This window comes from Pseudorca crassidens, chromosome 7 (assembly GCF_039906515.1).
Source record: "Pseudorca crassidens isolate mPseCra1 chromosome 7, mPseCra1.hap1, whole genome shotgun sequence".
Lineage (NCBI taxonomy): Eukaryota > Metazoa > Chordata > Mammalia > Artiodactyla > Delphinidae > Pseudorca > Pseudorca crassidens.
This window is the reverse complement of record NC_090302.1, coordinates 49,168,707-49,195,948: the sequence shown is the minus strand read 5'-3', so window position 1 is coordinate 49,195,948 and position 27,242 is coordinate 49,168,707. Positions and strand designations below refer to the sequence as shown.

Here is a 27,242-nt window from a genome sequence, read left to right as displayed (position 1 = left end):
CCCATAGCTTCTCAGTCTGGTTGAGGTATAGGAGCCGCCACACATTCAGGTATGTTAAAAAGTCCAATTCAAATTAAAACTTCAGTTTCTCATTCAAGCAAATCATCTTTCTCCCTCAGCATGGGCCTGATTCATAGTTTGGAGATGATAAAAGGGAAGACTCTCTGTGCTTTAACTGTGTTTAACTTTCAAACAGCTGAGAAACCATGTTGAAGTATGTCTCAGAGCCATCACCCGGGGGAAGAAAGGGAGAAGCATTTGTCCACAGGTTCCCTTCCTGCACTGGCCAGGGATAACTGTCCATTCAGCATTGGCTACTCTCTCTTCCCTTATTTCTAGGTTACATTTGCATGGGTGCTGAGTGATTCTGCCGAGGGCCAAGCCCAAAATGACTGCACAAAACTTAGCATCAAATATAGGAAGTAACAGGCAGTTGGCATGGGCCCAAGACAAGGCATCTATCAGGTGCATCTGAGTGAAACTGTTTAAAGCCTGTGTAGAATTAGTTGTAGTAATAGTGACTAGAATAAGAGACCAGTGAGACAGAAAATCTGTAGTAGTGAACAGAAGCATCTCATATGGCCACATCTAGGAAAGTGGTGGGAGATGACAGTGGACAGTCAGATGAGAACCAGATCACCAAGAGCCTCGTCTACATGCTAAGGGATTTGCATATTCACTCTTTGTAGAAAAAGCATTCATTGAAAGGCTTTAAATGGACCATTTTAGTGGTCCCAAAGCAAAATGATGAAGCTTTACTTGATAGTTTTCCCAATAGACATCATACTAGGCACCACTTTCTTAGCCATCCTGCTTAGGGGCTTTACATCTAACACTATCCTCAACATCTGTCTAAGTCATCACAAAGGTCTGGGAAAATGAGAAGCAGTTCAATCTCAGAAAAGGCTTGAAACCCTTCTCTAGTGGCTCTCTCATAAAGATGAGGGTAGACAGAGGCAAATTGGGTATGAGAGCCAGGACTCAAACACAGTTCTCTTGATTCCGCCTTCATCTCAGGTGATACGTAAGGTGAGGTCTTGGGCATTTATATTCAGATCAGCTTGAAAAGAAACAGGCCAAAACGTGAATGAATGACTTTTGTTGAATGTTGTACAATATGAAAGAGTATCAGCTTCATAAATCAGAGACCAGTTGTCAAAAACATTATAAGAAAAAGGATTATCACATCTAACTCCTTTATTAGGATTAGAATTGGTTCTATATCAGGTAGCTTTTAGTGTATAGCAAACACCCCAAAGCTTAGTGGCTTAAGATAATAACCACTTATTTCACTCACTATTCTGCAAGGTGGCAATTTGATCTGGGCTGAGCTGGGCAGTTCAGTTCTTGGTTGGTCTCATTCATGCACCTGAAGCCATCTGCCAGGTTAGTGAGGAGCTGGCTAGTTTAGGGGGGCCTCAACTGGGATAACTTGTTCTGCTAGCTCAGATTCAAAGAGTGAGGAAATGGACTCTATATCTTGATGGGAGGAACTACTGGATATAGGGAAGGAATAATTATGGCTATTTTTGCAAACAATCTACCATAGATTATATCAGCCTTCAAAATGGTCCCTCCTGAACGGGTTATTATTGTGGAATCTTGTAAAATCACTTGCATTGATGGTAGAAGTGCTAAATTTAGCAAGTAAAAGTACGTGACACCCAGTTAAATGTGAATTTCAGATAAACAATGAATAATATTTAGTAGAAGTATATCCAGATTTTGGACATAGTTTTGAGTGCAAGTCATGGAAACAAAGAACATTAAAACCAGAAAGGACCTTAGAAAACACATGGCCCGGAGGTTGCAAATTCAGATGCAGTCGTGTGTTAGGAAACCATGTCTTTAGCAGGAGGGCTGTTATGTACCAGAGTGCGGTGGGGACTGTGGTTTGCTGAGGTATGTGCATCATCTAAAGGTACAAAATCAAGTTTTAAAATTATTGTGATACCTAGATAAGTATCTGCAACCAAGTTTAGCTCAGATGCTCCCAGGTTTTACCTCCTAACTGAGGTTATTTGATTCAACAAACTGACATAGTTAAAGGGGGGTCTAGGACTGGAACCAGACGATCATGACACCCAGTTCTGCACTCTTTTCCTACACTGAGATGCTTTTCCTTTAGCCTTACTTTGACAACTACTCAGTATTAGTTTAGAACTTGGGTTGTAATCCAGGACCCCTAAATACCCAGCCAGGGATCTCCTAGATACCGCTAGAAAAGTACATTGCTCTTCATTTTTTTAAAGTAAAATACTTACTGAAGTATAACATGTACATAGAAAAGTGCTGCAAATTTCCCTCTAAATGCAGTTTTAGCTGTAACCCACATGTTTTAATAAGTTGTGTTTTCCCTCTCATTCAGTTCAAAGTATTTTCTCATTTCCATTTTGCTTTTTTCTTTTATGCATAGATTATTTATAAGTGTATTGCTTAATTTCTAAATATTTGGGAATTTTCTAGTTACTGTTTTTAACTTGTTTCTAGATAATCCGACTATGCTCAGAGAACATACCCTTAATGATTTCAATCCTTTGCAATTTGTTGAAATGCCCAAAAAAGAGTCAATTTAGGTAAATGTTCTATGTGTGTTAGAAAATAATGTATATTTTGTTGTTGTTGTATGAAGTGGTCTGTATATGTTGACTGAATCAAGCTTGTAATCCTGTTCCTATTTTCTATATTTTTACTGATTTTTATCTGTTCAGTTGAGAGGTGTATTAATTTCCTATTATGATTGTGAATTTATTTCTCCTTTCAGTTCTATCAATTCTTGCTTGTATATATTTTGAACCTATGTTATTAGGCATATAGAAACTGTATTTTTTAAGCCCCAAAAGATATGACTGGTTTGGTTGCTTCTATATTTATTCACATATTTCTCCATTCCATTAGTATTCATTCCTTCCTGAATTTCCATGTTTCTCTCTTGAATTTTTTTTTTTTTTTTTAGGAAATATTTCTCTTCTGCCAGAAGTATTTTCTTCTGCATCTAGTGTTTTGTTTGGTTTTGGTTTTGGTTTGGGGTTGTGTGTGTGTGTGTGTGTGTGTGTGTGTGTGTGTGTGTGTGTGTGTGTGTAAGTCCACTGCTAATGAATTCTCTCAGTTTTTGTTTGTCTGAGAATGTCTTTATTTTTCCTTTACATTTGAAGGATGTTTTTGCTGAGAATAGAATTCTAAGTTGACAATCATTTTTTTAATCAGACCTTTAAAGATGTCATTCAGTTGTCTTCTGGCTTCCATCATTTCTATTGAGTCAGTTTTCAGTCATATAGTTCCTTTGAAAGGGTACTTTTATTCTCTGGATACTTTTAATATTTTCTTCTCATGTTTTGTTTCCAGCATTTTAAACTGATTTGCATGTGTGTAGTCTTCTTGGTAGTTATTCTGTTTGGGGTTCATTAAACTTCCTTAATCTTTATGTTGAGTTTTCAAAAATGCTTGACCTTTATCTTGTCAAATATTGCTTCTGCCCCACTTTATCTCCTCTCTTCCTGAGATTCCAATTACATGTACATTAAAAGATCTCACCATGTATTATATATCCTGTATGCTCTTTTACAAAGATTTTCTTTCTTTTTGTTCTTTCTTCAGCTTGGATATTTTCTATTGACCTATTTTTTTTTTAGTTTGCAAGTCTTTTTTGCTATGTCCAGTATGCTGTTAAATTCAATGATTGAGTACTTAATTTTAGTAATTCTATTTTTCAGTTACAAAATTTCCATTTTTTTTACTATTAGCTTTATTAAGATAGAATACACACACTATACAATTCACTCTTTTAAAGTATACAATTCTGTGGTGCTTAGCATATTCACACAGTTGTACAACCATCACCACTATCTAATTCCAGAACATCATTATCACCTCAGAAAGGAACCTTGTATACATTAGCACTCACTCCCATTCCCTCCCCAACTCTTGCCACCCCCATCCCTAGATAATTACTAATCTACTTTCTGTCCCTATGTATTTGCCTATTCTGGATCTTTAATATAAATGCAATTATACAACATGTAGTTTTTTGATTGGCTTCTTTCACTTAGCATAATGTTTTTAAGGTTCATCCTAGTAGCATGAATCAGCACTTCATTTGGTTTTATTGTGATTATATTCCAATGCATGGAAATACCACATTTTGCTTATCCATTATTTAGCTGATGAACATTTTGTTTATTTCTACTTTTTGGCTATTATGAATAATGATGCTACGGTATTTGTGAACAGGATTTTGTGTGAATATAAGTTTTCATTTCTTTTGGTTGTGTTGGGTCATATGGTAACTTTATATTTAAACATTGAGGAATTGCCAGACTATTTTGCAAAGTGATTGCACAATTTTACATTTCCACAAGCAGTGTGTGAAAGTTTCTCCTTCACACATATTTCTCCATATACTTATCATACTTGTTGGTTTCTGCTTTTGATTATACCCATCTTAATGGATATGAGGTGGTATCTCATTGTTTAATGTCTGTTTTGTCAAATATTACTATAGCCACTCCATTTCTATTTTAGGTACTGTGAGTGACATATCTTTTTCCAACCTTTCACTTTCAACTTATTTGTGTCTTTTTTTTTTTTTTTTTTTTTGCGGTACATGGGCCTCTCACTGTTGTGGCCTCTCCCGTTGCAGAGCACAGGCTCCGGACACGCAGGCTCAGTGGCCATGGCTCACGGGCCCAGCCGCTCCGCGGCATGTGGGATCTTCCCAGACCAGGGCACGAACCCGTGTCCCCTGCATCGGCAGGCGGACTCTCAACCACTGCGCCACCAGGGAAGCCCCTTATTTGTGTCTTTGAATCTAACGTGTGTCTCTTGGAGGTAGCATATAACTGAATCTTTTGAAATCCATTTTACCCGTCTCTACTTTTTGATTAGAGTGTTTAGTACATTTACATTTAATGTGATTACTAATAAGGTAGAATTTATGTCTGCTTTTTTCCTATTTGTTTTCTGTATTGTATGTATTACAGGGTTTTTTTTGTTCCTTTATTCCTCTATTACTGCCTTCTTTTGTGTTTAATAGATACTTTCTAAGATAACATTTTAATCTCCTTATTGTTTGTTTTACTATATATTTTAAAGGTGATTTTCTTAGTATTGCCCTAAAGATTAACATTAACATCTTAAGACAATCTAGTTTATATTTAATATTGACTTAATTTTTTCATGGTATACAAAACCTCCTCCTTCCTTTGTACTATGATTGTCATGTACATGATATCTTTTACATTATAAGCCCATAGACATGATTTTTAAGTTATTGCCTTATGCAGTTGTCTTTTAAATCAGATATTTTAAAAAGAGAAACAAAAATACATTTATTCTGTCTTCTATATATACCTATATAGTTACCTTTATCAGTGCTCTTTCTTTCTTCATGTGGATTGCGTTATTGTCTAGTATCCTTTCATTTCAGCTTGAAGGATTCCCTTTAGTAGGTAGTGATGAATTCAGTATTTGTTTGTCTGGGAATGTCTTAAATTCTCCTTTGCTTTTAAAGGATACTTTTTCTTGATATAGAATTCTTGGTTTTCTTTCAACACTTTTGAATTATGTCATCTCACTGCTTTCTGGTCTCATGTTTTCTGAGGAGGAGTCAGATGTTAATCTTATTGAGGATCCCTTGTACATGATGAGTTACTTGAGTCACTTTTCTCTTGCTTTCAAAGTTTTCTTTGTCTTTGTCTTTCAGTAGTTAACTGTGATTTTTCCAGGTGCATGTCTCCTTGAGTTTATCCACTTAGAGTTGTTTGACCTTCTTGGATGTGTAGATTAATATTTTTCATCAGGTTTGGAATATTTTTGGCCATTATATTTTTTAAATGTTCTTTTTGCCCCTTCCTCTCTTTCCTTCCTTCTGAGACTCCCATTGTGCATATGGTAATACACTTGATGCTGTCCCACCAACCTCTGAAGCTCTGTTCATTTTTCTTCATTCCTTTTCCTTTGTTCCTCAGATTGGATAATCTCAGTTTACCTGTCTTCAAGTTTACTGCTTCTTTCAACTGCTAGTTCCAATCTGTTGTTGAGCCTCTCTTGTGAATGTTTCATTTCAGTTATTGTGCTTTTCAAACCCATAATTCCTAGTTGGTTTTTTGTAAATTCTCTTTTTAATGATACTCTCTATGTGGTGAGACATCACTCCCATACTTTCTTTTAATTCTTCAGGCAGAGTTTCTTTTAATTCCTTGCACATATGTATAATAGCTGACTTAAAGTCTTTGTCTAGTAAGTTCAATTATAGGCTTCCTTAGAGACAGTTTCTATTGACAGCTTTTTATCTTGTGTATGAGCCACAGTTTCCTGTTCCTTTGTGTGTCTCATAATTTTTGTTAAAAACTGGTTATTTTTAATACTACAATGTGACAGCTTCCCCTCCTCCCAACATTTTGTTGTTGTTGTTGTTATTGCTGTTGTTCCTGCTAGTTGCTTGTTTATTGACTTTCCTGAACTAATTATATAGAGTCTGTATTCTTTGTTGTGTGTGGCCACTGAAAAATATGCTCAGCTTAACCATCAGCTAACGACTGAAGAGAGATTTTTCTTAAATGACTTGAACCAATACATCTCCCAGCCCTTGCAAAGGTGCTCTGTGTTTGTATTGGGGCATGGTTTCAATGCTCAAGTAGACAATTTACATCTCTGCTAGCCTTCACTTTTTTCTTGTTCAGAGACTCAAAGTCAGCCAGGTTAGGACCTTCTCAGTTCTCTCCTGGGTATGTGTATATCTCTGCACATGTGCATCGTTTTCTAGATTGACAAGAATATTTTGGAGTTTTGCAAAGCCCCCCACAGACATATCATTCCCTAATTTTTTCCTGAAAATTTTTTTGTCAGCCTTTTGTTAGCTTCCATTATTAATAGCACCTTAGGCAATTGCAATGTTAAACAATTGTTTGATTGTTCTTGGCAAATGCCCGTGAGATAAGGCTGTTCATACAGAATAAGGTTTACCTCAGTCAGGTTAAATAAAGACAAGGTGTGGGAATGAAACTTGCGAAGCAGGTCAAGTAATGACAGTTTTCTGTATGTATGTATGTTATGTGTGAATATTTATCTATATAGTATATAGATATATAGATATGGCACTGGAATGCTGTTCAGGAATAAAAAAGAATGAAATCTTGCCATTTGCAACAACATGGGTGGACCTTGATTGCATTTTGCAAAGTGAAATAAGTTAGAGAAAGAGAGACAAATGCCATATGTGCTCACTTATATGTGGAATCCAAAAACAAAACAAAACACCAAATTCATAGATATATAGATAGATTGATGTTTGCCAGAGGTAGGGTGTGGGGAGTGGGTGAAATGGGTGAAGTGGTCAAAAGCTATCAACTTCCAGCTATAAAATAAAGTCATGGGTATGTAATGTACAGTATGGTGACTATAGTTAGTAACACTGTATTGCATGTTTGAAAGTTGTTAAGAGAATAGGTCTTAAAAGTCCTCATCACAAAACACACATACACAATTTGTAACTGTGTGTGGTGATGGATGTTAACTAGACTTGCTGGAGTGATCATTTTTAAATATATACAAATATCGAATCATTATGTTGTACACCTGAAACTGATATAATGTTTATTGACAATTGTATCTCAATTTTAAAAAAAGGAAAAAAAGAATTTGGGTAGTCTTAGTCTTGGGAAGGCAGAGGAGAGGAAGGGTATTGCTTTGCTAAATGTGGATAACTTTAAATGTTTTGCCTTATCTTTTCAATCTATCCTCTATTGTTGAGGCCAGTAAGGAAATGTAAAACCTCAAAATGAAATTTTAAACAGCGTTTCCAATGGAGTAAAAAAGACTTTGTTGCATAGTCACAACTTAGCTCACCATTTCCTTGGAGGGAGGACTACTGGCTGCTCTATTTCTGAAGAGGAGAGAGTGGAAGGTACACAGCAGAGTCCAGAAGAAATTCCATCCTGGTGGATGAGAGACTCCCTCTTGCAAGAGCACCGGAATCACAACCAACTGCTGAACAATCATCGTCAGGGAGACACTGGAACTCACCAAAAAAGATACCCCACATCCAAAGACAAAGGAGAAGCAGCAATGAGACGGTAGGAGGGGTGCAATCACAATGAAATCAAATCCTATAACCACTGGGGGGGGGGGTGATTCACAAACTGGAGAATACTTATACCACAGAAGTCCACCCACTGGAGTGAAGGTTCTGAGCCCCACTGTCAGGCTTCCCAACCTGGGGGACCAGCAACAGGAGGAGGAATTCCTAGAGAATCAGACTTTGAAGGCTAGACGGATTTGATTGCAGGAATTTGGCAGGACTGAGAAAAACAGAGACTCCACTCTTGGAGGGCACACACAAAGTAGTGTTCGCATCAGGACCCAAAGGAAGGAGCAGTGAACCCATAGGAGACTGAACCACACCTACCTGCTAGTGTTAGAGGGCCTCCTGCAGAAGTGGGAGGCAGCTGTGGCTCACCACGGGAACAAGGACACTGGCAGCAGAAGTTCTGGGAAGTACTCCTTGGTGGGAGCCCTCCCAGAGTCCGCCATTAGCCCCACCAAAGAGCCCGGTAGGCTCCAGTGCTGGGTTGCCTCAGGCCAAACAACCAACAGGAAGGGAACCCAGCCCCACCCATCATCAGACAAGCAGATTAAAGTTTTACTGAGCTCTGCCCACCGGAGCAACACCCAGCTCTATCCACCACCAGTCCCTCCCCTCAGGAAGCTTGCACAAGCCTCTTAGATAGCCTCATCCACCAGAGGGCAGAAAGCAGAAACAAGAAGAAATACAATTCTGCAGCCTGTGGAACAAAAACCACATTCACAGAAAAATAGACAAAATGAAAAGGCAGAGGACTATGCACGAGATGAAGGAACAAGATAAAATCCCAGAAAAACAACTAAATGAAGTGGATATAGGCAACCTTCCAGAAAAAGAATTCAGAATAATGATAGTGAAGATGATCCAGGACCTCGGAAAAAGAATGGAGGCAAGATCGAGAAGATGCAAGAAATGTTTAACAAACACCCAGAAGAATTAAAGAATAAAAAATCAGAGATGAACAGTACAATAACTGAAATGAAAAAAACACTAGAAGGAATCAATAGCAGAATAACTGAGGCAGAAGAATGGATAAGTGATCTGGAAGACAGAATGGTGGAATTCACTGCCATGGAACAGAATAAAGAAAAAAGAATGAAAAGAAATGAAGACAGCCTAAGAGACCTCTGGGACATTAAACGCAACAACATTTGCATTATAGGCGTCCCAGAAGGAGGAGAGAGAAAGAACCTGAGAAAATATTTGAAGAGATTATAATTGAAAACTTCCCTAACATGGAAAGGAAATAGCCACCAAGTCCAAGAAGCACAGAGAGTCCCAGGCAGTATAAACCCAAGGAGGAACATGCTGAGACACATAGTAAGCAAACTGACAAAAATTAAAGACAAAGAAAAATTATTGAAAGCAACAAGGGAAAAATGACAAATAATATACAAGGGAACTCCCATAAGGTTAACAGCTGATTTCCCAGCAGAAGCTCTACAAGCCAGAAGGCAGTGGGACGATATATTTAAAGTGATGAAAGGGAAGAACCTACAACCAGGATTACTCTACCTGGCAAGGATCTCATTCAGATTCAAGGGAGAAATCAAAAGCTTTACAGACAAGCAAAAGCTAAGAGAATTCAGCACCACCAAACCAGCTCTACAACAAATGCTAACAGAACTTCTCTAAGTAGGAAACACAAGATAAAAAAAGGACCTACAAAAAGAAACACATAACAATTAAGAAAATGGTAATAGGAAAATACATATCCATAATTACCTTAAATGTGGATGGATTAAATGCTCCAACCAAAAGACACAGGCTTGCTGAATGGATACAAAAATGAGACCCATATATATACTGTCTACAGGAGACCCACTTCAGACCTAGGGACACATACAGACTGAAAGTGAGGGGATGGAAAAAATATTCCATGCAAATGAAAATCAAAAGAAAGCTGGAGTAGCAAGACTCATATCAGACAAAATAGACATTAAAATAAAGAATGTTACCAGAGACAAGGATATTACATAATGATCATGGGATAAATCCAAGAATAAAGATATAACAATTTATAAATATGTATGCACTCAACATAGGAGCAACTGAATACATAAGGCGAATGCTAACAGCTATGAAAGAGGAAATTGATAGTAACACAATAATAGGAACTTTAACACCTCACTTACGCCAAGGGGCAGATCACCCAGACAGAAAATTAATAAGGAAACACAAGCTTTAAATGACACAAAAGACCAGATATAGATAATTGATATTTACAGGACATTCCATCCAAAAACAGCAGATTACACTTTCTTCTCAAGTGCACATGGAACATTCTCCAGGATAGATCACATCTTGGGTCACAAATCAAGCCTTGATAAATTTAAGAAAATTGAAATCATATCAAGCATCTTTTCCAACCACAATGCTATGAGATTAGAAATCAATTACAGGGGGAAAAAACGTAAAAAACACAAAGATATGGAGGCTAAACAATACATTACTAAATAACCAAGAGATCACTGAAGAAATCAAAGAGGAAACCAAAAAGTACCTAGAAACAAATGACAATGAAAACATGATGATCCAAAACCTATGGGATGCAGCAAAAACAGTTCTAAGAGGGAGGTTTATAGCAATACAATCCTACCTCAAGAAACAAGAAAAATCTCAAATAAACAATCTAACCTTACACCTAAAGGAACTACAGAAAGAAGTACAAACAAAACCCAAAGTTAGTAGAAGGAAAGAAATCATAAACATCAGAGCAGAAATAAATGAAATAGAAACAAAGAAAACAATGGCAAAGATCAATAAAACTAAAAGCTGGTTCTTTGAGAAGATAAACAAAATTGATAAACCTTAGCCAGACTCATCAAGAAAAAGAGGGAGAGTACTCAAATCAATAAAATTAGAAATGAAAAAGGAGAAGTTAAAATGGACACTGCAGAAATACAAAGCATCGTGAAAGATTACTACAGGCAACTCTATGCCAATAAAATGGACAACCTGGAAGAAATGGACAAATTCTTAGAAAGGTATAAGGAAGAAATACCTTTTCCAAGGTATCTGGAAGACTGAACCAGGAAGAAATAGAAAATAGGAACAGACCAATCACAAGTAATGAAATTGAAACTGTGATTAAAAATCTTCCAACAAACAAAAGTCCAGGACCAGACGGCTTCACAGGTGAATTGTATCAAACATTTAGAGAAGAGCTAACACGCATCCTTCTCAAACTCTTCCAAAAAATTGTAGAGGAAGGAACACTCCCAAAATCTTTCTACGAGGCCACCATCACCCTGATACCAAAACCAGATAGAGATACTACAAAAAGGAAAATTACAGACCAATATCACTGATGAATATAGGTGCAAAAATCCTCAACAAAATACTAGCAAACAGAATCCAACAACACATTAAAAGGATCATACACCATCATCAAGTGGGATTTATCCCAGGGATGCAAGGATTCTTCAATATACGCAAATCAATCAATGTGATACACCATATTAACAAATTAAGTAATAAAACCATATGATCATCTCAATAGATGCAGTAAAAATTTTTGACAATATTCAACACCGATTTATGATAAAAACTCTCCAGAAAGTGGGCATCAAGGGAAACTACCTCAACATAATAAAGGCCATATACCACAAGCCCAAAGCAAACATCATTCTCAATGGTGAAAAACTGAAAGCGTTTCCTCTAAGATCAGGAACAAGTAAAGGATGTCCACTCTTGCCACTCTTATTCAACATAGTTTTGGAAGTCCTAGCCATGGCAATCAGAGAAGAAAAAGAAATAAAAGGAATCCAAATTGGAAAAGAAGAAGTAAAACTGTCACTGTTTGCAGATGACATGATACTATACATGGAGAATCCTAAAGATGCCACCAGAAAACTACTAGAGCTGATCAATGAATTTGGTAAAGTTGCAGGATACAAAATTAATGCACAGAAATCTCTCTCATTCCTATATGCTAACAACGAAAGATCAGAAAGAGAAATTAAGGAAACAATCCCATTCACCATTGCAACAAAAAGAATAAAATACCTAGGAATAAACCTACCTAAGGAGGTAAAAGACCTATACTCAGAAAACTATAAGACACTGATGAAAGAAATCAAAGAAGACACAAACAGATGGAGAGGTATACCATGTTTTTGGATTGGAAGAATCAATATTGTGAAAATGACTATACTACCCAAAGCATTTTTGGACTACAGATTCAATGCAATCTCTATCAAATTACCAGTGGCGTTTTTTACATAACTAGAACAAAAAATCTTAAAATTTGTATGGAGTCACAAAAGACCCCGAATAGCCAAAGCAGTCTTGAGGGAAAAAAATGGAGCTGGAGGAATCAGACTCCCTGACTTCAGATTATACTACAAAGCTACAGTAATCAAGACAATATGGTACTGGCACAAAAACAGAAACATAGATCAATAGAATAGGATAGAAAGCCCAAAGATAAACCCACACACCTATGGTCAACTAATCTATGACAAAGGAGGCAAGGATATACAATGAAGAAAAGACAGTCTCTTCAATAAATGGTGCTGGGAAAACTGGACAGCTACATATAAAAGAATGAAATTAGAACACTCCCTAACACCATACACAAAAATGAACTCCAAATGGATTAAAGACCTAAATGTAAGATCAGACACTATAAAACTCTTAGAGGAAAAAATAGGAAGAGCACTCTTTGACATAAACCACAGCAAGATATTTTTTGACCCACCTCCTAGAGTAACAGATAAACAAACAAAAATAAACAAATGGGACCTAATGAAACGTAAAAGCTTTTGTACAGCAAAGAAAACTATAAACAACATGAAAAGACAACCCTCAGAATGGGAGAAAATATTTGCAAATGAATCAACAGACAAAGGATTAATCTCCCAAATATATAAACAGCTCATGCAGCTCAATATTAAAAAAACAAACAACCCAATCCAAAAATGGGCAGAAGACCTAAATAGACATCTCTCCAAAGAAGACATACAGATGGCCAAGAGGCACATGAAAGACTGCTCAACATCACTAATTATTAGAGAAATGCAAATCAAAACTGCAATGAGGTATCACCTCACACTGGTCAGAATGGCCATCATCAGAAAATCTACAAACAATAAATGCTGGAGAGGGTGTGGAGAAAAGGGAACCCTCTTGCACTGTTGGTGGGAATGTAAATTGATACAGCCACTATGGAGAACAGTATGGAGGTTCCTTCGAAAACTACAAATAGAATTACTATATGATCCAGCAATCCCACTACTGGGCATATACCCAGAGAAAACCATAATTCAAAAAGACACATGCACCCCAATGTTCATTGCAGCACTATTTACAATAGCCAGGTCATGGAAGCAACCTAAATTCCCATCGACAGATGAATGGATAAAGAAGATGTGGTACATATACACAACGGAATATTACTCAACCATAAAAAGGAACAAAACTGGGTCATTTGTAGAGACGTGGATGAACCTAGAGACTGTCATACAGAGTGAAGTAAGTCAGAAAGAGAAAAGCAAATATTGTATATTAATGCATATATGTGGAACCTAAAAAAATGGTACAGATGAACTGGTTTGCAGGGCAGAAATAGAGACACAGATGTTGAGAACAAACGTATGGACACCAAAGGGAGAAAGTGGCGGTGGGGGGATGAATTGGGAGATTGGGATTGACATGTATACACTAATATGTATAAAGTAGATAACTAATAAGAACCTGCTGTATAAGAAATAAATAAATAAAATAATTTGGCACATGCCTCAAGGGAAGATTGCTCACTCTGCTGTGTGTATCATTTCTCACAAAACTTGATCCTCAAGCCCCAGCTGCTTTTGCAGCCCTGAACTCCAGTTTTTATCATCCCACAGTGAGAACTGTTGGTTTCTCTGCCTCTTAGCTGCCCTCTGCTTAACTTCTAAACTGAATAGGCAAATGCCCCAGTGGGGAAAGCAGCTTGAAGAATGTTGAGTTCACTTCACTGACCTTCCCTTGTCTCAGGGATCTTGGCCCCTCAAGTTCTTGCTGCTTGGGAAGCTCTCTGACAACTTCAAAACAGATGTTTTCTAAAAAAAATTTATCCATTTTAAAAATAATTTTTCTCAGTGGAAGCGTAGGTCAGCTACAAGTTACTCAACATATCCACAAGGGGATGTCCCTGGTATTTCATTTTTTTAGCATCATATATTTAAGAGCATGATTGTTATACTCAAAATTTGAAGGCATTTGCTGTTTTCTTCTGCACTACAAACCAACCCGTCATAATGTTTTTGAATGAGCTCTATGTGTCTCTGGTCTCTTTCAACTGTATTCTTTTGTTGATATTTCCTGGCTGTTCTACCAAAGATCTTGCTGTATCTGGTATTACGTTATTGCACGGTGTTCTGTCTTTGGCAAGGAGTAGTAGAAGCAGAATATTAAAATTTACATTTATACTGCCTTTGGCTATGAACTGTCTGAGAGACTATTCTACTTTTTTCCCTTTATAACTCTCAATCTTGAGTAATAAATATTGGGGACAACTATCATAGTAAAAAAAATACTGCAAATGCCTTTTAAATTTAATTATGGTAGAAACCACTTAACAATTACCTCCTATTTTTTATTTCATTTTATTTATTTTTGGCTGTGTTGGGTCTTCGTTGCCGCATGCAGGCTTTCTCTAATTGCAGTGAGCGGGGGCTACTCTTCATTGCGCTGTGCAGGCTTCTCACTGCGGTGGCTTCTCTTGTTGTGGAGCATGGGCTCTAGGTGCATGGGCTTCAGTAGTTGCAGCACGCAAGCTCAGTAGTTGTGGCTTGTGGGCTCTGGAGCACAGGCTCAGTAGTTGTGGCGCACGGGCTTAGTTTCTCCGCATGTGGGATCTTCCCGGACCAGGGCTCGAACCCATGTCCCCTGCATTGTCAGGCGGATTCTTAACCACTGCGCCACCAGGGAAGTCCACCTCCTATTTTTTTTAAAGAAGTGACTTACATAGTAAATGTACTTACAGTTGCTTAGATGAATGTCACTAGAATTTCTCTTCAACAGGGATATGGTCTGAAGTAATAAGAAAATGTAATTGGCTTAGTAACAGTTCATAGATTTATAGGATGCTGGAGGTAGACAAGATCTTATAGATCAGTTAAGACAACATACACATTTTAAATATTAAAGCACTGAAACTCATTCAAAGTAATTTTAATTATTGTCTGCTTGGATCCTGGGAGAGCAATAGCAAACCTGCCTGTGATTAGATGTACAATTTAAACAATAATGAAATTACATCCAAAAATGTCTTCTATTGCCTGCATTGTTGAATTTTTGCTATTTTTACATTTAGTCCTAACAATCTTTTCTATGTCTCTTTTTTCAAATACAGGCTGTAAAATAATGGCAGGGTACAAAATTGGCTGAATTTCTTATTCCATACTTTAATAAAGTGACAGGCTCAAATGCTGGACCAGCAACAGTATCTTTCTCTTTGATGACTGGAGGGTATTTGTTAGGTGTTAGTGACAGCAGAATCTTTTTTGAATGCAATGCATTCTGGGACTTTCAGAGGATATACCTGTACTCATATACTGCATTCTGCCTTTTTACTTCCCATCCTTAAAGCCTGTCAATTTACACTTGGAAGAACATATACAAGAGAAAATAGAGGAGAGGCATACAAAGCTATTTTACAGACAACTACATTAGATGGTCAGTAAATATAGGTTCATTAAATTAAAAAAGGAAGTTCAGAAAGGCTATGATATAGTTTATTGTGTGTCTATCAGAATCAATACATCATCCTACATAGCAATTCCAAGGGAGCCGTAGTTCCTGACTCACTAACTGCTGATGCAGTTTCCAGTTCTAGGGCGTAGCATAGTGTATGTGGTCTAGTGGAAAGACCAATGGGTACACAGTGAGCTGACTCTTCCACTTGCTACCTGCATAACTTGGAAAATGGTCACATAACTTCTCTGAGCCTCAGTTTCCTCATGTGTAAAATAAATACAACAGTGGATGCCCTGCTAATCTCTTAGGGCTGCTGTGATAATTAACTGAGGTTATATTTCTGAAAGGCTTGATACTATATAAACTCCACTGAAGTGAACAGTATTACTATTTTTATAATGAGTGACTAGTTTACAAAATCTGATGCTCATCTCTGGGATACTTTCTTGGACTCGGTGTTTTGTGTCACTTGTGCCTTTATAAATAGAAAATCATGGCCTATGCTTACAAATAAAATGACTTAGTAGAAACCAGAAGGTTTGGTAGACCTTAAACCAATGTTTTCCAGAGTACCACTGGGTAATTTAAGGGGTAAGTGGATGAATATTTTTGATAGTAATATTTATGTATAAGAAAAATATACAATCAGTACAGCAAAGCCATTATTTCACAGATTTATAGCTTGTTTTCTGTTTTCATGCTAACATGCATTTCCTATTTGAATAAATGGATTTAAGTAGCAAAACTGGAATCTATTTAAAGAAAAATATTAAATGAATAACAGTGCAGGTAGTATGTGGATAAGTAAATATATATATCATGATGGTAGTATTTGTGTGACTAAAGTTGGGGAAACATTTTCAATGTTTAAGTCAGTCATCTCATAGAATATGTCATTCTACTAGAACAACAACAAAGACAAAAAAAATTCTAGCTCCACCATTCGGTTCCTTATTTAATAAAATAATAAAGGCACTTGTGACAGATAAATCTTGACTTGCATTGAGCTAGAATGGACTCTGGTGGATTTGTCTATCCATTTCTTGTCACCATCTACTTGAGTAGCTCTATCCTCGCAGAATCAGAAAGTTCCCTGACACTAATGCTACTTCTTTACAAGATAATGAAGACAAGTCTTAACAAAATTCCAAGGGTTTTATTGGCTATTGAAATTTTATTAACATTTATATGATGCCATGCTGTCAGAATTCTTTTTTTTTTTTTTTTTTTTTTTTTTTTGGTACACGGGCCTCTCACTGCTGCGGCCTCTCCCGTTGCGGAGCACAGGCTCCGGACGCGCAGGCTCAGCGGCCATGGCTCACGGGCCCAGCCGCTTCGCGGCATGTGGGATCTTCCCAGACCGGGGCACGAACCCGTGTCCCCTGCATCGGCAGGCAGACTCTCAACCACTGTGCCACCAGGGAAGCCCCAGAATTCTTTTTAAACAATTGTTTTAGTTGCCCTGGAGTTTACATGGATTTTTGTGGCCAAAAGATAGTAGAATAAATAAAGGAACAGATAGCTATCCAGTTTAGTGAGAAAATGCCTTCAACTGTAGCATTTCCTAGCTCACTGAGTCCACCAGTGAATAGATTAAAAGTCATCCAGTCCTCCCTCTCTTCTCCCTACCACCAAATCCTAGAAAAGTAGCTATTCATCATTTTCTTAACAATTTCCAAAGAAAGAGACACCATCAGTTTCTTTTGTGGTACTGTTCAGTGTTTCAATACATCTTCTGTACTTCTGACAATTAAATTCTCTTCCGACATGCTACTTACTAAACGTAGGAGTCTTATGCACTTCTAAGAACACCCCCTTCTTGTGTGGTAGAAATATCAATGATACATTAAAATACCAAATAATGACATTTATTTATAAAAGTGTGCTGTCAGACAAAAGAAATTCAAAATTATATCTTTAATGTGTTGGTTATATAGCTGAAATTTAATAGCAGTCTCATTCAAGTCCTTGTCTTTTAAGAATTTTGGTACTAATATCCAGACATGTAATGATGCTACCCAACTAGGCTGTAACTATTGGGGCAGTTGGCTCCAGATTATTAAAATCTCCAATCTCCCTCAATCTTTTCATAACTTGTCACACTAGTTTCTGATATTGTCAGACTCTGCTTACACAAGAGAAGGCTTCTATGACAGGCTTTTAAAAAAAATAATGGTAAAATATACATAACATAAAATTTACCATTTTAGGCATTTTTACATACGTAATTCAGTGGCATTAAATACATACACCTTGTTGTGTAACCATCACCACCATCCATCTCCAGAAATTTTTTTCATTTTCCCAAACTGAAACTCTGTACCCAATAAATAATAACTCCTCATTTATGACAGAGCTTTAAAAATCATTTAAAAGATATAGCAAAGAGCAATTTTAGAGAGACGCATTTAGCAGTTGTTCTTCCCAAAGCATTGGTATCTTTTTTCCCTGATTGTTAAGAATCCTCTTTCAGCTTAATGAAGCAGCTAGCTATTCATTCCACACGGCCCCCCACTCCTTCCTGGCCCTGGTGAGAGGAGGCTGCTAGACTAGAGGAACAGCTGCTTCACTGCTCCAAATTACAAATATGGTGTGTGTCTCAACACATCACAGCTGCTGAGCAAAGAACAGATGGGACCCTCATCTCCCAGTAGACCCATTGGAATCCCCGTCTTGAATGTTAAACAGTGATCCACAGAGAGAAAGTGATTTGTTTTCTCTAGTTAATAATCCCTTCTGCAGACTGGAATCCTTCATGTGCAGGAACACGTAAGCCAGTCTGAGGTTTCAGCACTGGGGCTCCTGGCTCCAATCCATAGCTTTTGTTTGCTGAGACAGACAGCATTTGGAGTTGGAATGTGGCAAAGCTTGTCAACACACAGGGCTTTTCTCTGCTTTCCAAACACATGTGAGGCAGACTGGTTCTCCGTGAAGCTGTGATCTTTTCTGGGGAAAGGAAGTGTCACATGCAAGTCAAGAAGCAAAACATATTTGGAATCAAGAGGAATAATTGGTCTGGGCATCAAAGGGACAAATTCTGATCAGTTGACAAATATGTTACAATTATTTTTAGGTATAGATGTTGATCTAGATTAGTCTAAATCAGTATTGCCTTATGGAATATGCATATGTGCTTAAAATAGAAACCATTTTAAAAAAAACAAAAAAAAAACCTGAAGGATTTTTGGAACGGTCAGCATTACTCAAGAAAAGCAGACTGGTGCCAGTGCCCCAGAGAGGCACAGTTATACTGACACTCCCCTGGATGTTACCCCTCTCTTCCAAAAGCAGCACAATTACACATGTCAAACACCTTAGGAGCTTTCATTTCATCTTTCATGGTGCTAAACACAACAATCTCTGGAACTGGAAGCCTTAGGTAATGGCTTCAGTCAGATACCCAAGACCCAGAGACGCATGAGCTGAAAGCATTACCAGAGTAATGCTTCATCCAGTTGAGGCTAAATGATTAGTGCACAGTACTCACGAAAGAAAGAATTCAGTTAGATAATCCTGGAGGTGATTAGAGGTTTACCTCTCTTCCAGGACCTCAGACTATTTTGGCCAGGACTCATGTCGTTATCACTGGGATGCACTATCATCACTAGACGGAAGATACTTCTTGAGTCATCTCTCACTTATGATGGATCTATTGCTTCCTTTCCACTCTGAAAAGACTTCATGTTTTAGACCCACAATAGTCTCTACTTTCCAGTTTCCCAGTGACAGCATCTTTCAGAGGAGCCCTACCCACCCCACAATTGAGTGTTTCATCTTTAGCCAAGGTCCTTTTCTTAGGATTCAAGTAGGCTTTTGAGTGCCCCAAAGCCAGGCACCAAAGTTATTTTTCTTTGACTTTCTTCTTATTTACCTAAGAATTATTTCTGGAGGAAATATTTTTTAATTTAAACATGCATTAAAGTAGGGTTTCAGTTCACTGTGCTATACTAACTTATGTATAGGATAGTATGGAATACCTTTGTGCATAGTAGGTGAGAAACCGTGGTCATTTCATGCTTTGACTTTATTTTCCATGGAATTAAATTAAATACACCCTTCTGTAAGGATTTTGTGTATCTGTATTTGTTTATATCTAGTCTTGCTTAAGTTAGGAAATATTAGAGAAAAGAACAACAAAATTTCCTCTCATTGCTAAAGGTATAAAAACCCCAGTGCTTCTTGTGTAGCAATTTTATTGCCAGTGAAAGAACGAAGATAATGAAGTTAAAAATGTGTGTTTGGTTAAAAAATACATCAGATGGTGTGGAACTAGCTTGAGAACACTTGCTTTGATATGACTTTAATTTTATCAAAACTTGGACTTGTTCCAGCTTTGCCTTGGCGCATCCTATTCAAGTACATGTCTCATTGCCAAGATCCTCATGCAACTGGAGGGACCTTGGTAGAGCCATGTGCTTTGGAAATGGTCAAACTGGTCTGTGGCTTAGAGCTGTGGAAAAAATTCATTTGTTCATTCAACAAATATTTATTGAGCATCTACTATGTTCCAGGCACTGTTCTAGGACCTGGAGGCATAGTGAAGTAAACAAGGAAATATCTCTGCCTTTGTGTGTTCCAGAGGAAGGAGACAAACATAAAAAATAGGAAAATCATACAGTATGTTAAGAGGCAATTAAATGGTGTGGAAAATAATAAATTAGGGTATAGAGAAAGAGGGGTGCCAGAGGAAGGGAATTGCTATTTGAAAATGGTGTAGTCAGAATAGGCCTAATAGAAAAGGTAATATCTGAGCAGAGTTAGAGGTGAGAGAGTGAGACCTGAGATTATATGAGAGAAAAGCCATTCTAAGCAGAGTTTAGCACACACAAAGGCCCTGAGGTGGTAGTATACCTACTGTATTCCAGGAACACTAGGGAACTCAGTGTGACCACACAACCCAGAGTGAGTGAGGAGAAAGGTGGTAGAATCAGAGAGCTAAGAGAATGAGCAGGAGATCGTATGGGGCCCTAAACATTTTCAGGCATTCAGCTCTCACTCTGAGTGAAATGCTGAGCCAATGGAAGGTTTTGAACAGAGGAATGGTAAAAGCTAGCTTTTGTTTTAGAAGGTTTACTGTGGATGCTATGTTGAGATTAGATTGCAGAGAACAAGGGTAAAAGCAAGCAGACTAGTTGGGAAGTGTTGTATTAATCCACCTGAGAAATGATACTGGCTCAGACCAGGGGGTAGCAATGCAGGTGGTGAGGAGAAAAATGACTGGATTCTGGACATATTTTGAAGGTAGAACCAACAGGAATTCCTGACCATCTGGATGTGAAGAGAGAGAGGAGGCGAAGAGTGGCATATGATGGCCAGGTTTGGGGCCTGGTCAACTAGAAAGGGTAGGATAGGCTTTAGGGCAAGGCTGTTAGGAGCCTCGTTTTGACCATGTTCAGTCTGAGATGTCTACTTGACAATATGTGGAGATGTCTACTAGGCACTTTAAATAAACAAGTCTGGATTTCAGAAAAGAGGTTGGAAATTTAAATTTGAGATATGACAACACAGAGCATTTAAAGCCATGAAACAAGATGAGATCACCAAAGGAGTGAGTGAGAATAGAGAAGTTCAAAAACTGGGCCTTGGAGCATTCCAGGGTCAAGAAGTCAGAGAAGAAAGGGTGAACTAGCAAAGGAGTAAGCAGTGAGGTGGCGGAAAAACCGGGAGAGGTCAGCTTCCCACAGACCAAGATAAGAAAGTCCTTCTAGGAGGCAGGAGTGATCTACTCTGTCCAATGCTACTGATGACAAGAATGACCAGGACTGAAAATTGACCACTGGTTTTAGTAATGAGGATGTCATTGGCGAGCACGCCAGAAACATGACAATATTTTCCCAATATTTTAGAGCAGGTCGTGGGGATGACTGGTTGACAAAGCCCACACCCCATGACTCTGATCGCCCAGTTTTTCAGGGTGATAACTTTACTGAGTGAAACGCTGGGGGAAGGGGTTGCACAGTGCACACTATTTGATAAGACCAAATTGGGTAGGACTCTTTCTCCCACCCTTTTAATAGCATGTAGGATTCTCAGGTCTTTAAGGAAATGAGGGAAAGGAAGAGGAGGAGTGCCTTGAAGGAGCGTAGGTGGAACTTCTGATCAGTTCTGGTTGGGGTATCTCACGTACTGCCTTTTGGGAAATGAATGGACCTCATTGATTAAACTTCAAACTATAAAGATGCTCTAGAAGCCATTTCATTTGCATGCATTATTTGGGATCTCTTTTTTTCCCTCAATGCAGCCATTAATTTCTGTGTGAAATAATAGATAACACTATGGAAAAATTATTTTTAGATTGTGTATGTAAAAAAAATCAATATTGGCAAAGAAGACAATGAAATCACATACAAAAACCTGTGCATATTTTTTCAGGTAGAAGAGATATAAAGTTTTCATCAAATGAGCAAAGATTAAGAGCTACTTATGTAGAGTGCAAGGCTTTTTTAAAATGAGCCACAGGTGCACAGAATTATATTATGGCTGTATTATTCTAGAAATTACTATTAATATATTGCTTGTTTCAGTAGCTTCATGGTAATTATTTAATACCAACCAGCTCAATTTTGCGGGGAAGGCTGATCTGTAGTTAGGTCCCATTTCTGTGGTGTAAATACTTCCATCATGGCCCATTTCAAACTACCAATGTGAAGCCATTTGGACCTACCAACAGAAATCACACAATTGATGGTTGGGAGCCAGTGGAAACAGGCTCCAACACACCACTGCCTTATTTACATGTGAACTAATTCCGCTTCTGCCTGAAACCAGTAAATTAAAAAGCAAACTAAAGTTAGGAAAGGAAAATGGAAATGTAAAGTGTTATATAATTAACATGTATATGATGTACAGTATATAGTATAAGATATATAATATATAAAATGTCATATATAATTATATTAAATATTATATAATTATATTTTCAAGAAGTGTCACAGAAAACCTCAGGAAAGAGGGCAGGACAGGAAACTCATATTTGAATATGTATTAGATGTGAGCATATGTCGCACACATTATTTAATTCTCACACCTCTGTAGCACAGGTTTATTAATCCTTATTTTTAAATTGAAAATAGGTTCAGAGAGGATAATCCATTAGACCACAGTCACACAGACAACAAATGTTAGAGCCAAGACTTGAACCCAGATCTACCTGACTATTCCCCTAAACCAGTGTCTAGAAGCTCAGAGTATTGTCCACGAATTAGTAGGATAAGTTCTGATATGTTAATTGCCACCTCAGTGGCACAATACTAGTATATTTATTACCTCCTGTATATTAAACTGAATTATAAATTATTACATGAAAACACTTATTTTGATGGTCTAAGTTTTGTAGCATATTTATCCTCCTTGGATTATACATATTCTCCAAAATTATAAATCCTTTATCAGTACTGTAGTCAGGTCATCCATTGACTCTGATTTGTTTCCAAGAACACTACTCAAAAGAGAAAGAAGAGGGGAGGGATAACTTAGGAGTATGGGATTAAGAGATACAAACTTCTATACATAAAATAGATAAGCAACAAGGATTTACTGTACAACACAGGGAACGATATTTAATATCTTGTAATAACCTATAATGGAAAATAATCTGGAAAAATATACATGTATATATAAGAGAAAGAAGCGAATATAATTAGTGTCCTTTTTAACAATACCTGACGTTGCATTGCTGTCAAGGCTACTACATGTACATCGAGGCTTCCCACATGGTGTATGGACAAAAAGCACGACTCTTGTCCAGGCCTCTACGAGGAGTCACTGGAAAACACTGCTTGACTTTTTTCTACCACATGTATGGAGCAGGGACTGGCCTCCTGAATGTTTATTTGAAAAAGGAAGGTGACAGTGAAGAGTCCCTCTTATGGAGAAGAAAAGGTGAGCAGAGCATCTCCTGGCTACGAGTGCTGATTGAATACACCTGTGAGAGGCGACACCAGGTAAGCCAAAAGAGATAAGAATCAAGTGATGGGAAATGTTCCTTTAACCTTCTGATGCTCTTTCTTTTTCTTGCTACCATCAAGAATGTTTTGTTCTTTTTCAGGGTCATAGATAAAGGCAGTACTTGTTTAAGAGTAAAAATAATTAGTCTATATTGACTGAACCTAAGCAGTGAATGGGAAATTAGGCAGAAAGGGAAAGCTTTGGGTATTTATGCATAAAGTGATTTTTGCAACTCAGTGATGAAAGTGTATCTATTTTTGTCTTGGTGCATTCTGAGTGTCAGGTATATTCTGTGTATCCTGCAAACTTCCAAAACAGAGTCTCTCTTTCTTCTAAACATGGTGTTACCTAATTAGTTGTTGCAGCTGCATCTTTCACTCATCATTAGCCACACACAAGGGCTTTTGTTGTAAGCGTCTATTTAACAGAGTATGTGGTCCAGAGTAAATTTTTAAGCCTCTGTCCGCACTGATGCAGAAGAAACTAGTCTTGATCCTATGTCCTGGGTCTCCCCTTGGGTCTTCTCACGGGCGGTAGAAGACCTCCATCCTACAGGATCCCAATTATAAGGGAATCTGGACAGCAATAAGAAAGAGGCTTTTCAATTCCAATGGGTGAGATTAAGCAGCCAGTTAGTCTAGAAATCAGCAGCAGCCTCCTGAAAACCACTGACTTCACCTGCCTGCCGTGAGCCAAGGCTCCAGAAAGCTTTGGGGAGATATCATCAGACCCCTGACTATTCCTGAAATTGCTCTATAGAATTCCAGGTGTGACCTTCAGCTAAAAGCCCTACTTCCTCCTCATCCTTACTTCTGGACCAGCACCCCTCAACTTCAACCACTGGCCGCTTGGTTTAAGCAAATCTTAAAGGAAGATTTAAGGAAGAAGTATCCAAAAGAAAGACATTATTTTACACCAGCCCTTAACCAAAATTAATTTTCTGCAGATCTAAATGGGAATGAATTGCAGAAGCTCAGGTGACCAGGTTACAGTGCCATCTAGGGTGCTGGATTGCTAAGAACAAATGACAGAGGGAAGATGTGCCATTCTTTACTGTTGGCCCATTATCTCAGCATGGATAAAATTATCTAAAACTTTAGCAAAGAAAAAAAGCCCCAGGAATAATTTTGATAGTGATTTAATATCTGCTTACAGAAGGAAAATGGATCACTCAGGAACTTATTGATATCATTGATCATCATTCAGAGATGATGAATTAATTTTTTAGGCTATCAGGGCACTCATACTCCTACCCTATTCAAATGTCCTCAAAGTGTGGTCCTGAGACCAGCAGCAACACCTGAAATGCATATGCACCTAATATGAAATTCACCTGAAATGCACATTCTCAGACCCCACCTCAGAACTACTGAACCAGAAACTCTGGGGATTAGGGCCCTGAAATCTATGTTTTAACAAGCCTCCTGGTGATTCTGATGCACTCTAAAGATGAAGAATCTCTGTTATTGGGAGAAAGGAATCTGAGTCTCTCAGGTGGAGCCTGAGCACAGATGTTTTTTAAAAGCCCCAAATGATGCTGATGCAGAAGAGCTCTAGAATTTGAGTTCTATGGAACAGGTGACTTCCCAGCATCTAACCTGGGGGCCAGGTACAGGTCCTTGCATATACTAGACTTGCTAGGTGGCTTGTTGTTTGAAAATATTTTTGAGCACAAAGTAGTGAGGCACCTGGGGTGGCATCTTGGGGTGTTCAAGTTCAAAGGTGAGGAATGACCTGAGAGACTTTCAGCTCTCAATTTGGAAAGAAGATTCCAGACCATTCCCTTTGGCTCAGAATGGAACAGATGTGAACCTGCCATGAGGAATTTTCTTCTTGATTTTGTGATTCCCTCAGGACTGTCTGGAGACCACGATGAACTAGGTTCTCCAAAACATCCTAGTGTCTAATAAAACACAGAGACACTCATGTGCAAATGGCCATCTTCTATGTGCCAGGTACTTACAGTGCTGAGAGCTGTGCATGAGTTCTTCCAATTGATATTATAGCTCCTCTTTAAAGATGGGGAAAACTAAATCTCCAGCTGGTCAGTGGCAGAGTGAGAACTCAATCCCAGATCTGACTGGTTCCAAAGTTTGTATCTCTAAGCCACTGTTCTACGTTCCCTCCCACCATAGAAGTCCCAAAATACACTCATTGCCCTGGGTGCCACAAGCACTGAGTGATCCTGGAGAAATGTTATCCTCTCTGAGACTGTTTATACATTTTCAAAATGGGGTAATAATGCCTGCCATGCTGATATCACCAGAGTTAGAGTGAGGGTCCAATGAGATTATGCTTGTGAAAGGGTTTATAAACTTTAAAGTACCAAACTATAAAAAGATACTATTATTGTTTCTAAAAATATATTCTCTCCCAAATATCTCTGGTCTTTATAACCATGGCAGACTTGGTAATCTCAATAGCTACATCAGGCATCCAGACTGAGATCCTATAGTATAAGGCCAAAATATCTCCTTTTAATAAATATTTATTGACCATTTACTATTTTTAAGTGCCGGGGATACTGCAATGCACATAGCATAGAGTTCCTACTCTTTTTTAGTTTACATTTTAGTGGTGGAGAGGTAGAAAATGTGAAACAAAAATATACAATGTAACATCAGGTGTTAATAAGTGATATGGAAAAGAATAAGTCAAGCTGATCAGGTAATGAGGTCAAAGAAGTATCAGGGAATACTCATGTAAGGCCTTGGGTGACATGGTAGAGTTTGAAATTTATTCCAAAAGCAATGAGAAACCATCAGATGGCTTTAAGGTAATACAGTCTGATTTATATTTTAAAACGATCACTCCAGGTACTACATGGACGGTAGGCTGCAGTGGAGTAGACTCTGGGGGCTCCTGCAAGAGGAGTAGGAGTGGTGGGTTGGGCTGTGCAGCAGAAGTGAGATGTCATCAGAAGCCCACAGGACTTCCTTCCGTGTGGAATGTGGGGTTTGAGAGAAAGAGTCCAGATGACCTCAAAGTTTTTGACCTGAGCAACTGCTAGAGTGGAGTCACTCTTTGTTGAGATGAGGAAGACCTTAGGTGGAGCAGATCTGGAGGAGTGAGGGCGGTATGTGCAGGAGGGAAATTAACAGTTGGTTTGGTCTGGTTTGGTTTTTGATGTGCAAAGCTTTTGATGTCTATCAGACATCCAAGTGGGTGTGTCAAGTAAAAAATAGGCTATGAGACTGGAGATCAGGAAAATGCACAGAACTAGAGAAGTAAATGTGTACATCACTAGTGGTGGTGGGCAGGTGTAGGTGATTTTTAGAATGCTGTAGTACTGCCGTCATTTGAGATTTATCCTATAGGGGAAATACCTGGGTGGCCTCTGGATGATATTCCAGTCATCAGACTTTTTTCTTTGTAGAAAAAAATGCATTAAGTGGCAAAATTTTAATCATGTCCTTTCCGAAGGGATTTATTAAAGTGCTAAGCAGAACCTGACTCACCATTGATCAAAAACACAAAATGATTTTATTTCCTTTGGATTCCTTGCTTACCTTTCCTCCTCTGCTCTCAGGTA

The 27,242-nt window shown here is 38.1% G+C and overlaps 1 protein-coding gene across 6 annotated transcripts in view; it reads left to right on the top strand.

Moving 5' to 3' along the window:
- The window catches only part of MAMDC2 (MAM domain containing 2), a 183,052-nt gene that overhangs the window by 152,950 nt on the left and 2,860 nt on the right, over positions 1–27,242 (top strand). For 4 of the 6 annotated variants that reach the window (XM_067744190.1, XM_067744192.1, XM_067744191.1 and 1 more), the window contains one exon: positions 23,447–23,706. In XM_067744190.1, the coding sequence (XP_067600291.1) occupies positions 23,447–23,706 (260 nt within the window). Of the gene's footprint in view, positions 1–23,446; positions 23,707–27,242 lie in introns of those variants that run through there. The other 2 variants (XM_067744194.1, XM_067744193.1) reach the window with 1 other exon arrangement.